This window comes from Eublepharis macularius, chromosome 2 (assembly GCF_028583425.1).
Source record: "Eublepharis macularius isolate TG4126 chromosome 2, MPM_Emac_v1.0, whole genome shotgun sequence".
Taxonomy (NCBI): domain Eukaryota; kingdom Metazoa; phylum Chordata; class Lepidosauria; order Squamata; family Eublepharidae; genus Eublepharis; species Eublepharis macularius.
The window spans coordinates 148,010,981-148,029,870 of NC_072791.1; the positions used below are offsets into that span (position 1 = coordinate 148,010,981).

At 41.7% G+C, this 18,890-nt stretch overlaps 1 protein-coding gene across 1 annotated transcript; it reads left to right on the forward strand.

Annotated features, from left to right (window-relative positions):
• The first annotated feature begins 1,531 nt into the window (after positions 1-1,531).
• Positions 1,532-18,642, forward strand: LOC129324399 (transcobalamin-1-like). Its single transcript, XM_054971648.1, has 9 exons — positions 1,532-1,651; positions 5,712-5,903; positions 7,574-7,723; positions 8,117-8,269; positions 8,973-9,151; positions 10,092-10,278; positions 14,642-14,840; positions 16,759-16,877; positions 17,185-18,642. Exons 1-9 carry the CDS (start codon positions 1,585-1,587, stop codon positions 17,244-17,246), a joined length of 1,308 nt encoding a protein of 435 aa, XP_054827623.1. The 5' UTR covers positions 1,532-1,584; the 3' UTR covers positions 17,247-18,642.
• The last annotated feature ends 248 nt before the right edge of the window (positions 18,643-18,890 follow it).

The window sequence follows — 18,890 nt, forward strand, 5'->3', positions numbered from 1 at the left end:
TTATTGTGGCCTACGTTTTTAAGGACTAGTGTCTCCATCTGATAAATAAGAGTCCACAAAAACTTGCACCACAGTATACTTATTAGTCTTGAATGTAGTCACCATGAGAATCCATTTTGTTCTTGCTGCAATAAACTCCCATGTCCCCTTGAAATGGATATACAGGAAGCAGATCACCTGTCACAGTATAATCCAAAGGACTGTAATTCAGAAGCATTCTAACTAGGTTTTTATTTTGAATTCCCTTTGATCATGTCATGTTAATGTGGAATCATTTGCAGTTTACAAAAGAGTTTCTGCAAGACTCTGACTCATATGGAATAGCCAAAAAGACAATAAGGCAATGCCTTTCTTATAATCAGCTAAAACAATGCAGCAAGCTATTGAGTTTGCACAAGCTTTTCTTCAGGTTGAGCAAAGAAAAAAAGGGGGGGGGGTGTTGGGCATAATGTAGAGCCAAAGTCTACACACTGTAACAATCTGCTAATGCAGCAGTGACAGATCTTAAACACATGAGACCGTGACAGACTCAAAAAGGATCTAGGTTTGCTCCAAAGGATAAAAATACAACAGCTATACATTCTATTGTGATAATGTTAGTCTCCAGTAATATCTATGCTAGATCTTATAATAAAACAGCAATATCAATCTGTTGGATGCACTCTGAGCAATTACTAGGCAAATACTGAGGCTGCAATCTTAAACCAATTTAGCTGGAAAGAAGTCCTATTGAAGTTAATTGCTGAACAAGGCTTGGCAAGGGAACTATGAGCCAAGACTCATGAAATATCACTGGACAAGTTTTTTCTTTTTTAACTTTACTGCAGTTGAGAATGCTTTCAGTTTTGTTTCCAGAAATAACAAGCAGATACTTAACCCTTTATGTGCTCAACCATTTTCCTACTCAAAATTGCCTTCTCCAAACTTTTTTTTCTTTCTGAACGGGAAGATAGATGGAACCGATATATTTTTACCCCTTTGGGGGGAAAGCAGCTTGGATGGGGGTGGGTGGGAAATGGCCCAAAATGAAATGGTTAACCCCCTGCCCATGATTTCTGCTCCAATTAAATACCAAGCCTCCACAGAAACGTATGCTTCTGCCATTGGCTGACAAGTCCCTAGCACAAGATATTTGATATTTGATCAGAATCACATAAGCAGTAGCTCAGAGAATTAATGGTTCTGAGATCAAGATGTATGGTTGCCAACTGCATTGAGACAAATGTCCCTTTAAGAGAGGCTTATTTTCCAGGTGGTCATGAAAAGGGTCAGCTGCCCATTTCCATACATTAAACCTCTGTTAAAGGGACAGGACATTTTTGTCCTGGCCAGTTAGCAACCCCAGCAAGATGCATGCATTACAGGCAAAGATTCCCCAATCTATCCTTTCCTGTTGGGCAGAGATCCACATTGCTTGGTATTGCTCAAGGTTCCTTTATTTGTATAAGGAAGGAACAGAGGAGGAGGAAGAGGGCAGAACTTTAGAACATCTCTTTCTCTCTGTGACTACTCAATACTTGGCAGCCCAGGTCATAACCCAGGAGAGCCCAAGAGGAACCAGGAGGCAAAGCCTGCACTGGAGCAATGATGAAGGCTGTGCTGGGATTCTTGTTCCTGCTTCTCAGCCAAAGGCAATGCTGCTTGGGCTGTGGTGAGTACCAAAAGGCCTGGGTGCTGCCCTTTGAACCTCCATTTTCTTAGGTTACAATGGAGCAGGCTTTCCAAACAACCTTCGTCTGAAGGGGTGCCCTTACAGCTGTTTTATGAAACACAACAGATATCCCACAGGTCTACTCTGGTCATGCCAGACCTCTCTCGTTTCTTCAGGGCTCCCTGTCATGCTTCACATCTGTTTCAAGGTTCTTTAGGTCTTCATTTCTCTTCAAGATGACTAGCTGTGTTAATCTGTACTACTAGAAAAGAGCAAGAGTCCAGTGGCACCAATAAGACTAACAAAATTTGTGGTAGGGTATAGCTTTCATGAGTCACAGCTCTTCAGATAGTGAAGCTGTGGCTTATGAAAGCTCGCACCCTACCACAAATTTTGTTAGTCTTATTGGTGCTACTGGACATTTGCTCTTTTCTATTTCTCTTCCTCAACTCATTGTAGCTATTCTGCTCAAGCTCATCTCCTCTGGGGCCCTGTTTTGCCAATGTTGAAATCGCCTTTCGGTTGTGCCATTGTGGTATAGTAGGTACAGTGTCTGTCTAGGGTTTGGAGTATCCAGGCTTGAATTCCCAGTCTGCCATTGAAACTCTCTGGGTGATTTTGGGCCAGTCACTTCCTCTCAGCTGAGTCTAATTTATCTGACAGAGTTATTCTTGTGAGGATAAATTAAAAAGCAAAGCATGATGTTGTAAACCATTTAAAATGAAAGAAAGGAGAATGATGTTCTAAAATACTTAAGGTCCTCACTGGATAGCAAAGTAAGGTATAAATATCTAAACAAATTAATCAGTTATTTGGTCAGTAAAAAGTAGGAGCTAATAATGTTTATCTCCTTGCTGTAAAAAGCTTCACCTGCTGATTCATATAGCTGAAACTGCTAGTAATGATACAAGTGCCTGCCAAGCTGTGCTTTTTGTAGTTGGTTGGCAACCTTAACCAAGCCCCTTTATTTCCCCTTTCTTGTCTTCCCGTGTGATTGTGAGGCAGCCTTGCTATTTATCAGGCTTACTACTTATCAGATTTCCAGTCACCGAAGAAGACTTCTTCAGCAAGACTTTCCCGATCCTCCCTAATTCACGTAGTTACCTCCCTCTCCATGGCCGCTTTATTCTCCCTTCTAGATACTCCCTGTTCATGCATCAGTCCCTTGTTGCGTGCTATACCTATCATCATTTTACTGTATTGTAAGACCAGAATATACAAATGCCATGCAAATGCCTCTGTATGGCTACATCTGATCCAGAAGAAGGGCAAACTGCTTGCCTATTTCTGTTGCTAGAGTTATCAACTCCCCACTCCAAGATCAGCGCTTTTAACAACAGCTCTGCTTTCAGCCTTTGACAGAAAACCAGGACTATCTCCACAGTGCATGAGTTTGGTATGCTGATTTTTGAAAATCACATTGCCAATAAAAGTTTAGGAGTAGGCCAAGCTAAGTTTCTTTCCTGGTCAGTTGGCATCCCTAGTTGGCCCTTTTCTTCAAGAAAGTAATAAAACAGTGATTATCTGTTCTATAGGTTATTGCACTCACCTTCGGCACTTATCTTACAGAATATATTTTCTAGTTCATTCTATATTATCAGGTCACTTTTACAACTGCAGCAATTGAAGAACCTACTGTATTTAATTTTAGCCAGGTGTCTCAGTGACAAACTCTGGAATATGTTTCAGAAACTAGTTCTAGATGTTGAGATCATATTGTAGGATGTTTTTTTCCTGGAGAAAAGACTGATTCTTAGCAAGTGCAGAGTGCCTTATTTCTGAGGCAGGACTTCAGAAGTGAAGTAAAGAATTACCCCTATACCTCATTCTTTACAAATTTACTTGAAAATTGTATTTGATTTGACCAAAATTATCGATACAGACCTCTGATAGACATTTCAAGGAAGTACAACATTACTGCTCTAAGTATGTTGTTGGTGGAGAGTGACCTCAAGTCAGAGCTGACATGGTTATGGCAACCCCTGGTAGGGGTTTCATGACAAGAGACTAACAGAGCTGGTTTGCCATTGCGTGCCTCTGCAGCTGTGGTTTTCATTGGAGGTCTCCCATTCAATTACTAATCAAGGCCAACCCTGCTTAGCTTCTGAGATCTGACAGGATCAGGCTCACCAGGGCTATCCAGGTCAGGGCCCAAGTATGTTAAACCACTCTTATTTTCAGTTAGTTGATTATGGGTACAGACTTCTATATTACCTCAAGTTATTATCTTTAGTTATTAAAAGATTACCTAAATATGGAACATCATTATGGAATATTTTAATGGCTGGGATGATGGTTGATTTAAAAAATCCAAAGTATTCAGGCCAATTAGATGCAGAGGAGTTAGCCGTGTTAGTCTGTGGTAGTAATCAGGCATCTGACGAAGAGAACTTGATTCTCGAAAGCTTATGCTACAATAAAATTGGTTAGTCTTAAAGGTGCTACAGGCCAATTAGAGTAGTTAACCAACATTCAAAGCATTATGTATATATTACATTTGATCACTGATAGATGTTTGGCATTCCCTTTGTATTTTGGAAAATAGTCTGAAACAATATGTAAATAAAAGTATTTTTTTTAAAGTTTCTAATATAAGCAGGCTGTTGCTTAGGGCTCCAGGTGCCAGGCGGAGATGGGCAAACTCCTAGAAGTTTGCTCCTCTGTCCGCCAATTGCTGTTGATAGGTGGGAGGTGGCAAGCCACATGGTGATCACTTGCCATTGGCGGGCCACCCGGGCAAATGTGTGGTGTATACACTCCTGGCTGGGCATGACAATGTCACTTCTGAAAGTTACATAATTGTGCTGGCCACAAGAGTGCTCCTGCGCTTTGCACAGGGCTGACTTCGGCCTTGCATGAAGCATGGGAGCACTCTTGCAGCCAGCAGCACAATGATGTCACTTCTGGAACTGACATTGTCAAACCTGGCTGGGAGTGTGTGTGCATGTGTGTGCATGTGAAGCCCGGTAAATACCATGACCCCCACTCCTTTGGTTGCTAGGGAGTCCTGACAGCACTACCAAGCCAGTGTTGTTACCTTTGAAGAGAAAAAGTAGTAATTAAAGCAAGAATAATTATAGCAAAAATAAGAAACAGAAGCAAAATAATGAGATCTGATTTTATTCCTTTGGTAATATTTGGTAATTATTGTAAGAAAAGCATAAATATGAATATGCATTGTGGACTGGGCCAGTGATTGGATTGGTCCTGGTTTGTTATTTTTAATCCAACTTTTTCAGAGGAAATTCATTCCAAGTGGCTTACACTTGCAGTTAAAATAAATTATGAATTACAAATTTAGAAATAGTTGTTAAGTTAGAGCTCAAAATATGAACTGCAATGGGCTGGTAATGACCTCCTGTAAATCCTCCATTAAAAAGTAATTAAACAATTGATGTCCGTTCCACACTAAATAGCTAGCGTGGAAGTGACCACATTCCCCTGTAGGGCTATAGATTGACTTATGTAAATGTTAAGGGTCAAAGAAAGCTAGTCAAACCAGTTTGTCTGCTGAAGGACTTCCCCTTTTTCACTGGTTTGAGAGTTGTTAATACAATGAATATAGATTGCCAAGATAAGCAGTAAGCACTCATTAACACTTCTTTAAACAAAGCTGAACAGAGATCTTTTTCTCAGCCAACCTTAAAATTTTCTCTCTCTCTCTCTCTCTCTCTCTCTCTCTCTCTAGATATAGATATAGATATATAGATATATAGATATATAGATATAGATAAACCATCCAAATAGTTAAGGATAGAATCATAAAGAATCAAAATACTAGAATACCTAACATACTGTTACACGGACCATGGACTGGGATCTTTAGATTAGGGATGGAGATTAAATCTATCATTTTCAGATTTACAAGTGTTGGCAAGTGTGTGATGACTCTTCATATTTACTGAGGAAAAGGAAGTTCAAACAATTTCCTTTTTGTAGCTTTACGCAACAGTTTGTAATAGATTACATTATGGAGTCATCTTCTGCTTTCTTTCCAAGCAGAAAGAGAGACTGGGCAGGGCTCCATATGTGATTTCTCAGTATTGTGCTTCATGTTTAGCTGTGAGCGAGGAACAGCGCCCCCAGGTGGCTTATCTGCTCAACAAGATGATCCAATCAGCTACTGCTCCTGAAGCCCTTCCAAACCCTAGTGTCTTGTTGGCTCTTCAACTGGCTCGGGAACACAACAACAGCACTAACCAAATACTGCTTCAGCGGATTGCCCAGGATGCAGTAGACAGGGTGCAGAATGGTAAGTGGTGGCGGTTACGGTATTGAAATCCCACTCCTTTCTTCCATCCTGGAATTTAAAGAGAATTTAAAAGGTTTCCAGCAGGTCTCCCATCTAGGTAATGACCAGTCCATGTCCAGGGGCAGATTGGCCATTATAGCCACCAGGAAATTTCCCAATAGGCTATTGGCCGGTCTTCCTCTCCCCCACTTGGGCCAGTTCAGCCCAGGGTAGAAGTGCTGGAAATGGCCTGGGGAATGTGGCTCCTGGCCTGTGTGAACCATGTAGGGGTGTGTGCAGCCCAGCAGAGCTAGGCACCTGTGTTCAGCTGAACCACACTTTGTGAAGGGCAGGTCTGGCTGGCTCTTTTTTCCTCCACCCTTCCCTTCCTCCTCTAGGGGCTGGGAGGTGAGGTGAGCCCAGGCCTATTTTTTTGTCCCAATCCACCCTTGCCCTATCCCTGCTCAGCATCAGCCTAGTCCCTGTTTCATGTGCTCTCCAGCCATACCTTGGATACCGCTTGCAGACACACAAAAACATAATCCCACTTTCCCCAACATGTGCAGTTCCTAGTAAATGATGATAACCATTACCTCCTGGCAGGGCTTTTTTTCTGCCAGAATGCTCCAGCCAGGATCGGGCCTCTGCTGGGCAGCAGCCCAATCCTGGCCATTTCGGGTCTGAATTGGACCCAAAAGGGCCAAAGGGGGCCCAAAATGGCTCACTTCCCTGCCCAGCAATGGCCTGATCCTGGCTGTTTTGGGCCCATAATGACCAAAATGGGCCCCAAACAGCCAGGATTGGGCTGCTGCTTGGTGGGGAAACATTCCCCCACTGAGCAGAGGCTCGATCCTGGCTGTTCCTGGGCTGAAATGGGCCCAAAATAGCCAAAATGGGCCTGAAATGGTCAGGATTGGGCCCAAAACAGCCAAGATTAGGCCGCTGCTGAGTGGGGGAACATTCCCCCGCCCAACAGCAGCCTGATCCTGGCTGCTTTGGGCCCAAATTGTGCCAAAATGGGCCCAAAATGGCCGAAACGGGTCCAAAACGGCCAGGATCGGTCCCAAATCAGCCTGGGGTGGGGGAGGCAAGTAGACTCAAATCGCATGAGCACTCCCAAATTGGCCACACCCTGTGCGATGACGTCAGTTCCCAGAATATGGTACCACTGAGTTCCAACACCTCGTTTCTCAGAAAAAAAGCCCTGCCTCTCGGTAAATTCCACTTCACCTGTAATTATATGCAACAACATAACCAAAGTAGCCTGAGTTACATTGTGTATCAGAGCAAAAATTGACTCTGAATAAAGTCCATTTCCCTCGCTCCTCTTAGTTCATAGTTTTCTTAAAAAGGATCTTGAAGCAACTTCCAGTCTTTGTAGTACTGCAGTTCTTTCATAGACGCTGCATAGCAAACTATAAAATGGTTATGGCATTGTAACAACAGAAATTGCTACTAACAATATGCAGCATAACTCTGTTCTCTTGTTACCCATACAGTTGCATATTTGAGGAAGATCAGCGTACCTCTCATAATCAAAAATTGATTGTGTGAATTTGTCTTGAGAGGGAAGGAAAACTAACACGCAATACAGGCAAATGGAAACACAGACAGACAGTCAATTAAAAAACAGGAAATGAAGTCAGACAAATGGAGGCATTATTAATCCCTATTTCTGTTCTATTTTTCAGGAAAATCTTTCTCTTCAGGCCAGGTTGCCCTCTATGCCCTGGCTCACCAGGCTTCTTGCTCTGATCCCCGAAAAGTATCTGCCAAAGGAACCAGTCTTGATCTGGTGCAACTATTAGAAAAGAAGTTTGAGATGGAGCTGGAGAATATCAGTGAGCAACAGAGACTCGCCATATCGGGGAGAGATTCTTCTCCTCCATCTTATCAGTTCTATTTGCTTTGCTTCCACCTTTTTAAAAATAATACCCAGCCTCATACCTTCTCCCCATTTTGATTCTCTACCTCCACCCCCGCCCCCGGGTCATATTCAATATCTTCCATCGTCTTCTTTTTGCTTTGTCTTCTTTTTAAAAATAATACCCCATCTCATACTTTCTCCTCATATTGATTCTCTACCCACCCCTCCACCCCCAGTTGTATTCAATATCTTCCTCTTCCAGCCTTGTTCCATCTATTCTCCCATAAATTTCTTCCCTCTGCCTCATAATATCCAAGTTGGAAGTTGCTCAAACTGATGACTTCTGCGTTTGGTTCTTTCCCCTCAGAAATCTATGGCAATCCTCTGAGCAACTATTACCAACTTGGCTTGTGTGTTCTCACCCTCTGCCAACTTCAGGGTAGCTTCTCACTCAGCAAGACAGCAGACTTGTTCATTCCAGAACAGAAAAAGTATTACCTTGGTGGCCAGTTCTCTGTGGGTAGGTAATTACTAATGAATCAGTTATCACAGTTGCTATTAATTATGACAATCAGAAATGTAGTTTCAGTTTTTGGAAACAATTACTTCTGATTATTTGATGCTATGCTACAATAAAGGAGTTATTACTTTTTTCCCTTGCTTGCCATTATTCCTGAGATAACCGTGTTACCAGACTAAATGCTGAACTAAGTGGTTTGATCCAAAATATGAATGGGAATGTTTTATCTTTAGTTAGTCATTGACTTTCCTTGTCATGAGATACAGAGACAAGAGAGGATGGAGTCAAACATAGGGATGGTTCCTTGTGCTGACAAAAAAAGTGGGTAGCCACATTGATCTATAGCAAAATCCAAAACCCACGTAATACTTCTTAATAAGAACAAACAAAGTAACACAAAACATTGTGCAAACTTTCAGGTCCTCTAGAACTCTTCATCAGGTTGAATGTTCAAAACAGCAAGTCAGAAAGGAGAAAAATGCATCCTTCAGACCATGCTATTAAAGCCTCTTTGTATCTAGGATGCATAGCGGACTTCCAGGGATACAAAATGTGGCTGACTATAAAGTTTTGTTGTGCCTCTCCCTATGAAGGTTATGTTTGGGATTCCCATGGACGCTTGCTCTGGGTTATGTGCTATGTTGGAGGAGGATGAAAACTGACTTTGTGACTATCTGCATTTTTGGGGGGTATTCCTCTTTAGACATAGCATCCATAGCAGTCCTCGCTCAGATCTGCATTCAGAGCACAGATAACTCCACGCTACCCGAGGCAAATGGGACTATAACAGCAAATATACAGTGGCTGCTGAACAAAATCCTGGAGCAGAAAAGCAGTGACGGAGTGATCGGGAACATGTACAGCACTGGGGAGGCCATCCAGGTGACAGCAATTATAGGAGTAGGGAATGGCATTCAGTTTCCATGCAGCCGCCCTCCTGCCTCACTGCATCAAAAAAGCTGGATGTTTTTCCATGTGTGGGAGGGAAGAGCAAGTGAGACAGTACACAGCTTTAGAGTACACAGGAGATACAACTTGTGTATAAATAAGGACCCTTTTCAGACCTTCAGATGCAGAATAGAAATAAATTCATATATTCTCATATTTTGGATGAAGTGAAGAAAAGCCTTCCCTGGTTATGGTTTCTCTGTGTTGCCATGCCAATACACAACTTACCTGAGGTCCAATCAACTGAGTTCCAGAATTCCTGACTGACATAATCATAAGAATCTGCATGCCTTTTACACTGTTCACACCTCTATTTTGTGATTCTTCATTATTCAAACACTGCCCTTCCAGAATGGTTATTCTGTGATTCCAAGCATTCGTTGGACAGGAATCAGACTTGTATAACATGTGAAAATGACATGTTAGAAATCACAGAGTATATATGCCAAGTGATTTATTTATTCATTAAAATATTCATAGAGCGCTTTCCCCTACATAGCAAAATATGTAATCATGTAGTTGTGAACAAACTGCTTCTTCTACTTACTGTCCTTCCCCCACCCCCTTTTTCCTCTGTTTTCTTTACTGTTGCCGTTGTCCATGTATGCTGGGGTTAGGAATTTTGGCTTGAGAAATGCCTGGAGATTTGGAGGTGGAACCTGGGAGGGTGGAGTTTGGGCAGGAGAGGAAGCTCCATGGAGATGTGATGCTATGGAGTCCACTCTCCGAAGCTGCCATTTCTTCCAGGGAACATCTTTGGTTGTAATTCTGGGAGAACTCCAGCCCCCACCTGGAGGTTGGCAAACCTAATGTATGTTGTTAAACTCCATATAGTTGATTCTTCCCATTTACACTCCCTCTCTGTTCTCTTCAGGCTCTGTCCGTAGCCAACGAGTATCTCACCCCTGAATCATGGAACTGCCGGCAGACTTTGGACAGAGTCGTGAGTGAGATACCTAAAGGCACTTTTGATCACCCCATGGCTGCTGCCCAGCTACTTCCCTCTTTGGAGGACCGCACCTATCTTGATGTGAGCACAATCAACTGCTCTATAGGGAAAGGTAAATAAAATATTCCCACTTAGGCTTCAAGAACCCTAATGGGCAAAGAATCTTGATTAGGAGAGTTGAGTCCCAAGGATTTAGCAGTGGGTTGTTAATCTCACAAAGCATGTTTCTCACATCTCACATATGCATGTTATTATACGTGTGTTGTATGGACTGTATTCAATGCATTGGGGCTACATGCATGCAGATGGATAGTCCCTAGTATTTTTGGAGTATATATGCTGGAATACTTACCTTGCACTTTTTGTACTCATTGCATTGGCACTTTCATTAAAATTGCATTATTGTTATTATCTATCAAGTTTCTGTAGACCGTTTGGTCCTTGTTTGGCAATCTCACAAAGCTGCCTTATACTGAATCAGACTATCAGTCCATCCAAGTTAATATTGTCTACTCAGACTGGGAGTGGTTTTCCAGGGTCTCAGGTGGAGGTCTTTCACCTACTGCTCCTTTTTAATTGGAGATTCCAGGGATTGAACCTGGGACTTTCTGCATACAAAGCAGAGGCTCTTTCACTGAGCAGGAGCGCTCCCCCCCCCAGAGCGTTATCATCATAAGCTTCATAAGTATGATCATGTTTTGGATATGAATGTAATTCTGGTCATATAGCTCTGATATAATCAACATAAGCTTGAAAGTTTATTATTGTGTTTACTCTGACCTGGACAGCCTAAGCAAGTCTTATTTTGTCTGATCTCCAAAGCTAAGCAGGGGTGACCTTGGTTAATAATTGGATGGGAGACATTCCAAGGAAGAGCAGGACTGCAGAAGGGGGCAATAGCAAACCCTTCTGTTAGTTTCTTACCTTGAAAACCCCACTAGGGATCACCATAAGTCAGCTATGACTTAACAGTGCCCTCCATCACCACATTATTATATTTATTTAGTTTTAAATATAATAACTGACTCCCTAAAGGACTTAAAACAATTAGACTATGAGGTCCAGTCAGGCAGCCATTTCCGGGCACATGAGATTATTTTAGGAATGAGGGTTATCTTACTTTATTTACATAATGTTCTTCTGGGTATTCAGATGACTTACAATATTTTGAAAAAATTAAAATGCAACAAGTACAACATAAAAACAGCAACCAACTGCATAAAACTAGGGATCCATGTAAACGGGCAAAAAACAGGTAAAAATCCAAGAGGTAAAAGCCCCAAATGTACATAGTAATAAAGCCATTAAAAAACCCTTAGTATTAATAAACCAAAAGTCAGTACAAGCCATATAAACAAAAATGCCTAGCACTAAAATCAGCCTACAGGGACTCTACCCTCTTCAAAGGCCTTCTGGAAAAGAATGGCCATCAACTAGTTTCCAGAAAGAGAACAAAATGGGGTGGACTGTACTCTACAATAGATGGGCAAGGAATTCCAGAGTTTTGGAAACTACAGCTAAAAAGACCCTCTCCTTTCTGCTTCAGTTAACGCTGGCACATAAAGAAGGCCAGCATCTCTCAATCTCAGGAGTATAGATAGCCCCTGAGATACATTGATCCAAGGCTGAAATGGAACTGAAAACTAACTAAAATATACCAGTATAATTTATACCAGTATAATTTGGTATAAAACTGGGGATATGTAATCTCATGGTAAACTGTCTTCCCTATAACATTCTGGCTGCCCCATTCTATACCAGCTGAAGTTTCAGACCCTTTGCAAAGGTAACCCCATAGACCATGTTACAGTAGTACAGTCTGAATGTAGCCAAGGCATGTTTAACTGGGATCCTGGTGCACCATTTCCAAGAATGAACTATAGATCATTTATATTTCCTCATATTAATATCAGTGACTATATTTGGTGCTCTCTTCCATGTTATTTAACATGAAAGAGACAGACGTCTGAACAAAATAATATGTAGGGTCACTGTAAACGTTACTTCCTTCACGAGTTTGCCACAGAGCCATCCCGGGGCTCCGCAGACACAGCAGCTCTGGGAAGTGGCTTGTATATAAAAAAGGAGAGCCAAATGGGCTTGGAAAGCTGCTACAGGGGAAGGGAGAGCTCCTGCCTTTCTCTCGAGCTTTTTTCCCCATGCAAAAAACTGGCCGTTTCCACACGGCTTACCTTATTCTGCAAAATAGTGAAATCTCGCGCAAAATCTCGCGAGAAGACGCGATAACTGCATCTTCTTGTGAGATTTCGCTATTTTGCAGAATAAGGTAAGCCGTGTGGAAACGGCCACTGTGTGTGTGTGCGGGGAAGGGAGTTTTCCTATTTCTGCTGCTGCATGTGGAGATATTGTGTGCACGTGCAGCAACAGAAATGGGAAAACTGCGCTCTCACATTGATTTTGCATGGGGGGAAAAAGCTTGGGAGAAAGGCAAGAGCTCTCCCTTCCCTGGTGGCAGCTTTCCAAGCCCTTTTGGGTTCTCCTTTTTTAATACAAGCCATTTCCCAGAGCTGCTGTGAGCCTGGGTTGGCTCCACGGTGAACATGTGAAGGAAGTAACATTTAGAGTGACCCATAGTATCGGAAGGCATGTCTAGCCCGACTTGTTGTCACATGTAGAATTGGTATAACTCACCTTGAAAGCGTCGTGGTGTTCTGCACAGCTCCGAACACTCTGATGGGGGAGGCTTCAGGCTTTCCACCCGCGTTGTTTTCAGCAGTAGAAACTGATACTGGAAGGCCCATTCATCCCTCCCTGAAGCTCCACATGTCCAAGAAAGGATCAAACAGCCCCCTTCCCCGGGCAGCCATTTCCACTGGTGAAAATACTGTGGAAGGAAAGCCTGAAGCCCCTCCTCCCCCTTCACCGCATTTGGAACTATGCATAGGAACACAGCTGTTTTGGTGTGGGTTACTTCAATCCTACATCTAAAAAGTTAGGTTGGGCACCCAAATAATAATTCGTGTTATATCTGAATCCAAATAAGATGAAGGTGATGCCTATACTGAATAGGGTCATTCTCCCACTATGGGTGCCATGCAACTTTCATTGAAGGATTCAGTTAAGAGCTTGGGAGTTCTATTGGATTTAGATCTCCTGTTAGAAAAACAGGTAAATATAGTTGCTAAAAATGCCTTTTCTAACTGCATTTAGTTCAGAAGTTAACCCAGTTTTCTGCTAGCATTTCTGCCACACTGATCTGTGTTTGAAGCCTGTTTTGAAAATTCATTTGGTGAACAATGTGGCAGCACATTTATTAGCAGGCTCTGCCTACTGGCACCATTTCATAGCAGTCCGGAAGCCTCTTCACTGGCTGCCTATTTGTTTTGGGGTCCAATTTAACCTGTGCAGCAATTGTACTCCTCACAATAGCGTCTCCTAGCAGTCCCCTCCACTCTTTAGGGATACCATCTGTTACAGTCTTTTTTTTTATTGCTGACCTGATGCTATGGAACAGCCTCCTGGAAGGGGTGAGGCAGGTACCTCTACTCTTAGGGACTTCAGGAATGGCTGTAAAACAGAAGATAGTTTCAGGTAGGTAGCTATATTGGTCTGCAGTAGAACATCAGGATTTGAATCCAGCATCCCACTTAGAGGCCAACAAGATTTTCAGGGTATAAGCTTCCAAGAGTCAAAGCTCCCTTCTTCAGATGCTGGGAGAAGCGGAGATCCTGGAGCCTTTAAATCAAAGTCAGGAGGTGGGAGTGTCAGCAGTGCCCTTCTATTGGACAAACAGGTCAGTCCCTACACAAAAGAATAAATGTACATAAATTTGACATAAAAAATCACAACTTTCAAAAACCAGTGGGAGAACATTTTTATCTTCTAGGACATTCCATTGGTGACCTAAAAGTGACAGTCCTCAAACAAAGAAACTTCAAGGGCAGATTATAATATGACATTGCTGAATTTGAATTCATTTACAAGTTCAGAACAATGGAACCGCTGGGGCTGAACAGAGTCATAGGATTCCTATCTCACTGCAGATGCTAATTTCTGCTCTAATCAAGCTGCATTGTATCTTTGTTTCACCCCTCCCACCTCCTGAGTGAGATATAAAGGCTCAGGGATCTCCACTCCAACCTGTATCTGAAGAAGGGATCTTTGACTCTCGAAAGCTTATACCCCAAGAATCTTGTTGGTCTCTAAGGTGCCACAGGACTCAAATCCTGCTGTAAACAGAACTATCTAAGAAAGATGGTGGAGCAGCTTCATCAGACCCTGGCTTTATCTGTATTCACGTATCTGTTTTTTAAAATGATATGTCTTAATGATTTGGCTATTTTTGTATTGATTCTGTTGTTGTCACCGTGGGTCATTATAACTATGTTGGGAGAAAGGCAGGATATATAAATTTATTAAATGAAATTACTAGTTCTGTGGGGAAGGGCATGGCACTAACCCTGGAGTAATCTCATTGTTACTCACTGCTTTTATTTTCTCTAATTTCCAAACAGATGATCTCATTCTGATTGCTCTACCAACCATCCCATCCACTAATCACCACCAGTCCAGCAGACTTATTACAATCATGTACACGGTTACGGATGGTGTGAGCAACACCTTCACTGATTCTACCAGCGTCTCTGTTCCAGAGGGTTCAGTATTATTCAAGGTCATGGAGGTTGCACAGGAAAAGGATCCCAAGAGATTCAGGTACCACCTTGGTTTTCAAAGCCAGCATTCTTTAGAACATCTATGTGGATATGAGAATAAAGCTTGCATAATACTGTACAAAATTTCACTAGAGGAATACTTCTTCACTTTACAGGAGGGAAATTAACTTTCTTTCCAATTTATTGCCCAGAAAGCTGGTGCCCTGACTGTTGCAGAAAGTCTTGTTTTTTGGCCAATAAAATCTCCGCTTTTGCATACAAGTTCATTCACCTTGCTGACTGTAATAAGTCATGCCTTTTTAGCTATAATATTTTTAGACATTTCTGTCCCTCTGCTGACATGGAATTAAACCAGCGATTGATTATTTATTTTACTTTATTTCTACCCTGCTTTTCTCCCCAATGAGGGCCCAGAGTGGCTTACATCATTCTACTCTCCTCCATTTGATCCTCACATCAACCCTGTGAGGTAGGTTAGCCTGAGAATGTGTGTTTGGCCCAGGGTCACCCAGCAAGCTTCCATGGCAGAATGTGGAATTGAACCTGGCTTGCCCAGATACTAGTCTATTACTCTAGCTACTACATCATACTGGCTTTCAATATGGAACAAATTTGCACGTTATACTTGTATAGGGGCCATTCTATCATTCCAGTTTTAGTATATGCACTACCAAAGCAAACATTTAGTATTCATAGTGGCATTGCCCAGTGGGAGATTATACAATTTTCATCAGATCTGTCTCAGAAGTAGATTTAGCAGTTTCTCCCAACTGATGATTGGAAAAACTCTCTCATCCTGATTAAAGGGAAGCATCTTCTCTCCATTTCCTAGGAGCTGGTCGGTATGTTTCTTCCTCCATACCTAAACATTCGCAGCCTCCAAATGTTCAAAAAGTCAAGCTTTCTGAAACAGGAAAATATATGCTTTCTGGAACCTATGACTCTGCCCCCCTGCCCCCCCATGGATTTTAATAGTTAAGAATTTCAGTGCGTGTCTACATTTAGAAATGTGTAGGTGAAATAGATTAACCTCTTGTTTTTCTTCTAAATTTGCCTGGTTTTCACTCCACTCCCCTAGAATTCTGTTTCAGTGTGCCTGTAGCATTTGGTAACCAAAGGGTAGGTGGTGAGAGCTGATCCCAGATCTAGAAGGTCCTCCTGATCACAATAGTTTATTTCCTCCATCTTAGAAAATGAGACATCTTTAGATCTGGTGTTTGCATTCAATCTCCTCACTTTTCTATGCCCCTAGGGTTGCCGCTTTTTAGCCTGGAAAACTAGGCACAATCCAAACATCCAGTGCATCAATAGGGTAAGACAAGCTGGCTGTTAAGAACCTTTTCAGGGTCACTTCTTCCTTTAGGCTATCTGCCTCCCACTGATCTTGGTGTACCATTATAAGGAAGCATACTGTCAATTATTTTATTATCTATTTCTGCTACTCCATGGGGGCATCATTTGGATTTTTTACTTTGTGTTGAGCTGTTTCTGGCTTATGATACTTCACTCTCACCTGTTTAAGAAAACCTCTTGTACAAAAGTCTCATGGGAAACTCCCTTAATTCTGAGGAGTTTTTTCCTGGAAGATTTAGCTTCCTTATTTGAAGACATTTTTTGTTCCAAAGAAACTTCTCACCTAAATGATTTGAAGTTGATCACCATGCAGACTGAACCCTACAGATTGTTTAATTCAGTCAGTCCATGTAACAAACAGATGATTTGAAAAAATGTATTGCTATCTTTTGGGATTTTGTTTCTCATAAGAAAGTATAGGCAAACTGTCTATAAGTTTTTTGCTTCCAAAATATGAAAGAACCATACAAATTATAAAGAAATAGCTATTGTAGATGTCTTGCATCATAGGAGTGGGTGCAGGTGTGTATGTGTGTGTAAGGGGTTTGGAGCTGTTTATTCCTTGCAGGGTAATTGAGAGCTTCTGCTTATTTCTCTTGAACCAGATTCACATACGTGAATAGTACCTGGGGCCCATATATCACCTCAGTGCGAGGCCTGGTGGCTGACAATAACAAGCGGACCTACTGGCAGCTCTTGAGCGGGGAAACTCCCTTGAGCAAAGGTGAGGGAGAAAGGGGTTAGCAATGGGGGGTAAAAGAAGACAGGGAGTGAAAGCTGGAGGAGAGGTTGGAGTGGAATGGGAGAGGGCATGAGAAGTGAAGAATGGGAGGTTGGAATAATGGTTGCGTGCAGAATTGCAGGCCTGAAAGGAAAGTGAGGAGCAGTCAGCAGTTGAGAAATGGGCAGGTGGGGATGGGTAGACTGGCAAACTAATGAAAAGACTTGGCACAAAAGTAGAAAATTAGGGTTGATTATGTCATTGTCCATGCCATTGAAGTTTTCTCATCACATTTCTTCTCTTGTTTCAGGTGCTGGGGAATATATTGTGTCTGATGGAGAGAGCATGGTGGTAAAATTCACCACTTACTGACCTCGGCATTTGGGTCTGGGTTAAGATATATCCATTGTGTGAGGCACTTTTAGATTAGTGCCTTCCACTTTATATAACCACCATCCCTGCATCCTACTGGGACATACTGAAGAAGCATTCATGTAAAAGTGATGATTGTCTAGCTGTATAAATCACTAGCACCATTTCTTCCCTCTCCCCACTCCCAAGCTGTCAGCCTTACCATTATGCTTTTCTTTGGTTTCTTTTGCTAACATTCAATTAGGAAGAATTTTGAGGAAAAATTCTGATGTACCTGAACATTTTATTGCTACTTCTGGTTGGTCCTAATTGTGTCCTAAGCCATACAAGCATTGTTTTGTGCTGTTGAAAGATTATCCTTCCACAACTAGTTGGCAGCAGGGTATGTGTGTTCCAATTGCTTAATATTAGTATTCCCCAGAAATCCATCACTACAGACAATAGCCTACCATATGTCTGCTGAGATGTAAAATTATTAGAGAGTCTCCCTGTAGATTTCCCTTTGGTCCTTTGTTTTCATTCAAACGTATCACGTCCTTTTCTAAATCATAGCAGGGATGGGGAGGACCATTTTTCACTCTAGTGAAAACAAAAATTTTGTTCATAATTTAAAAAAAATAGTTGGTAATTTTGGAAAATTCACTATTAAAATAATTTAAAAGTATTATTTAAAAGGAGATGTGGCTTTGGCAATCTACAAAGTACTTAAGCTTCCCTTTGTCGAATGGGAGATACCATATGGGAGAAACAGGAAGTAGCACATTAATATGGGAGCATAAGGAAGGGAGGAAAATTTTAAGGAGCAGAAGTCCTGAAAAACCTAAATAGCATTTTAATAATAGACAGCCTGGCACTGGAGCTGTATTTTTTCCAAAAAAATGCCTCCTATCAGATCTGAAAGAGGCAGAAAAATGAAGACGATACTGGAATGCAACTAAAATCCCAGTTCCCCCCACCTCTCACATCCATTCATTGAAATGCAGATCTTGACACTTTCTCACCCCTTAAATAAATGCAAATTGGCAAGTCAAAGGAGCCTAAAGTACTTGTTCATGCAACGAAAACAGAGCTGAATTGGTGCTTTGTCCTCCCAACTCACTTTCAGATGCAATCACACAAAAGGAGCTCCGATGAAAGTGGCATGCACATGCGCCGAGCAAGACACAGCCTGCACATAAATTGAGGACCACACACAAAATCCTGCATTTGAGCATCCCCAGATATTTAGTAATGTGTATTTCCACTTGGAGTGAATGAAAGATGACAATGTGATAGAAAAGGCTAGTCTGGAACCACCTGATATTCCTGTTTGCAATGAACCAACATGACTGTTATTTCTTTTTGTCTGTTTTTATGTCCTCATGAATAAAATAAACTCAGGCTACAATCAACTGTATTAGCTGGAAAATATCATTTGTACATTGAAAGTGCTAGATATCAAGAAATGCTTTTCTGTAACATTCTCTACAGGAAATTATGTGACAATATTTTAAGCTCATTAGAAATTGATCACTATGTACTTCGAAAACCTTGTATACAATCTCTCTGTAAACAGCTATAATGAGGAAGAGGTGATGTAAATGCTGGTGGACTGAAGAGAAGGTTTACTTTGGCTGCTTCCAGGCATGGCAAGTATCCATATGG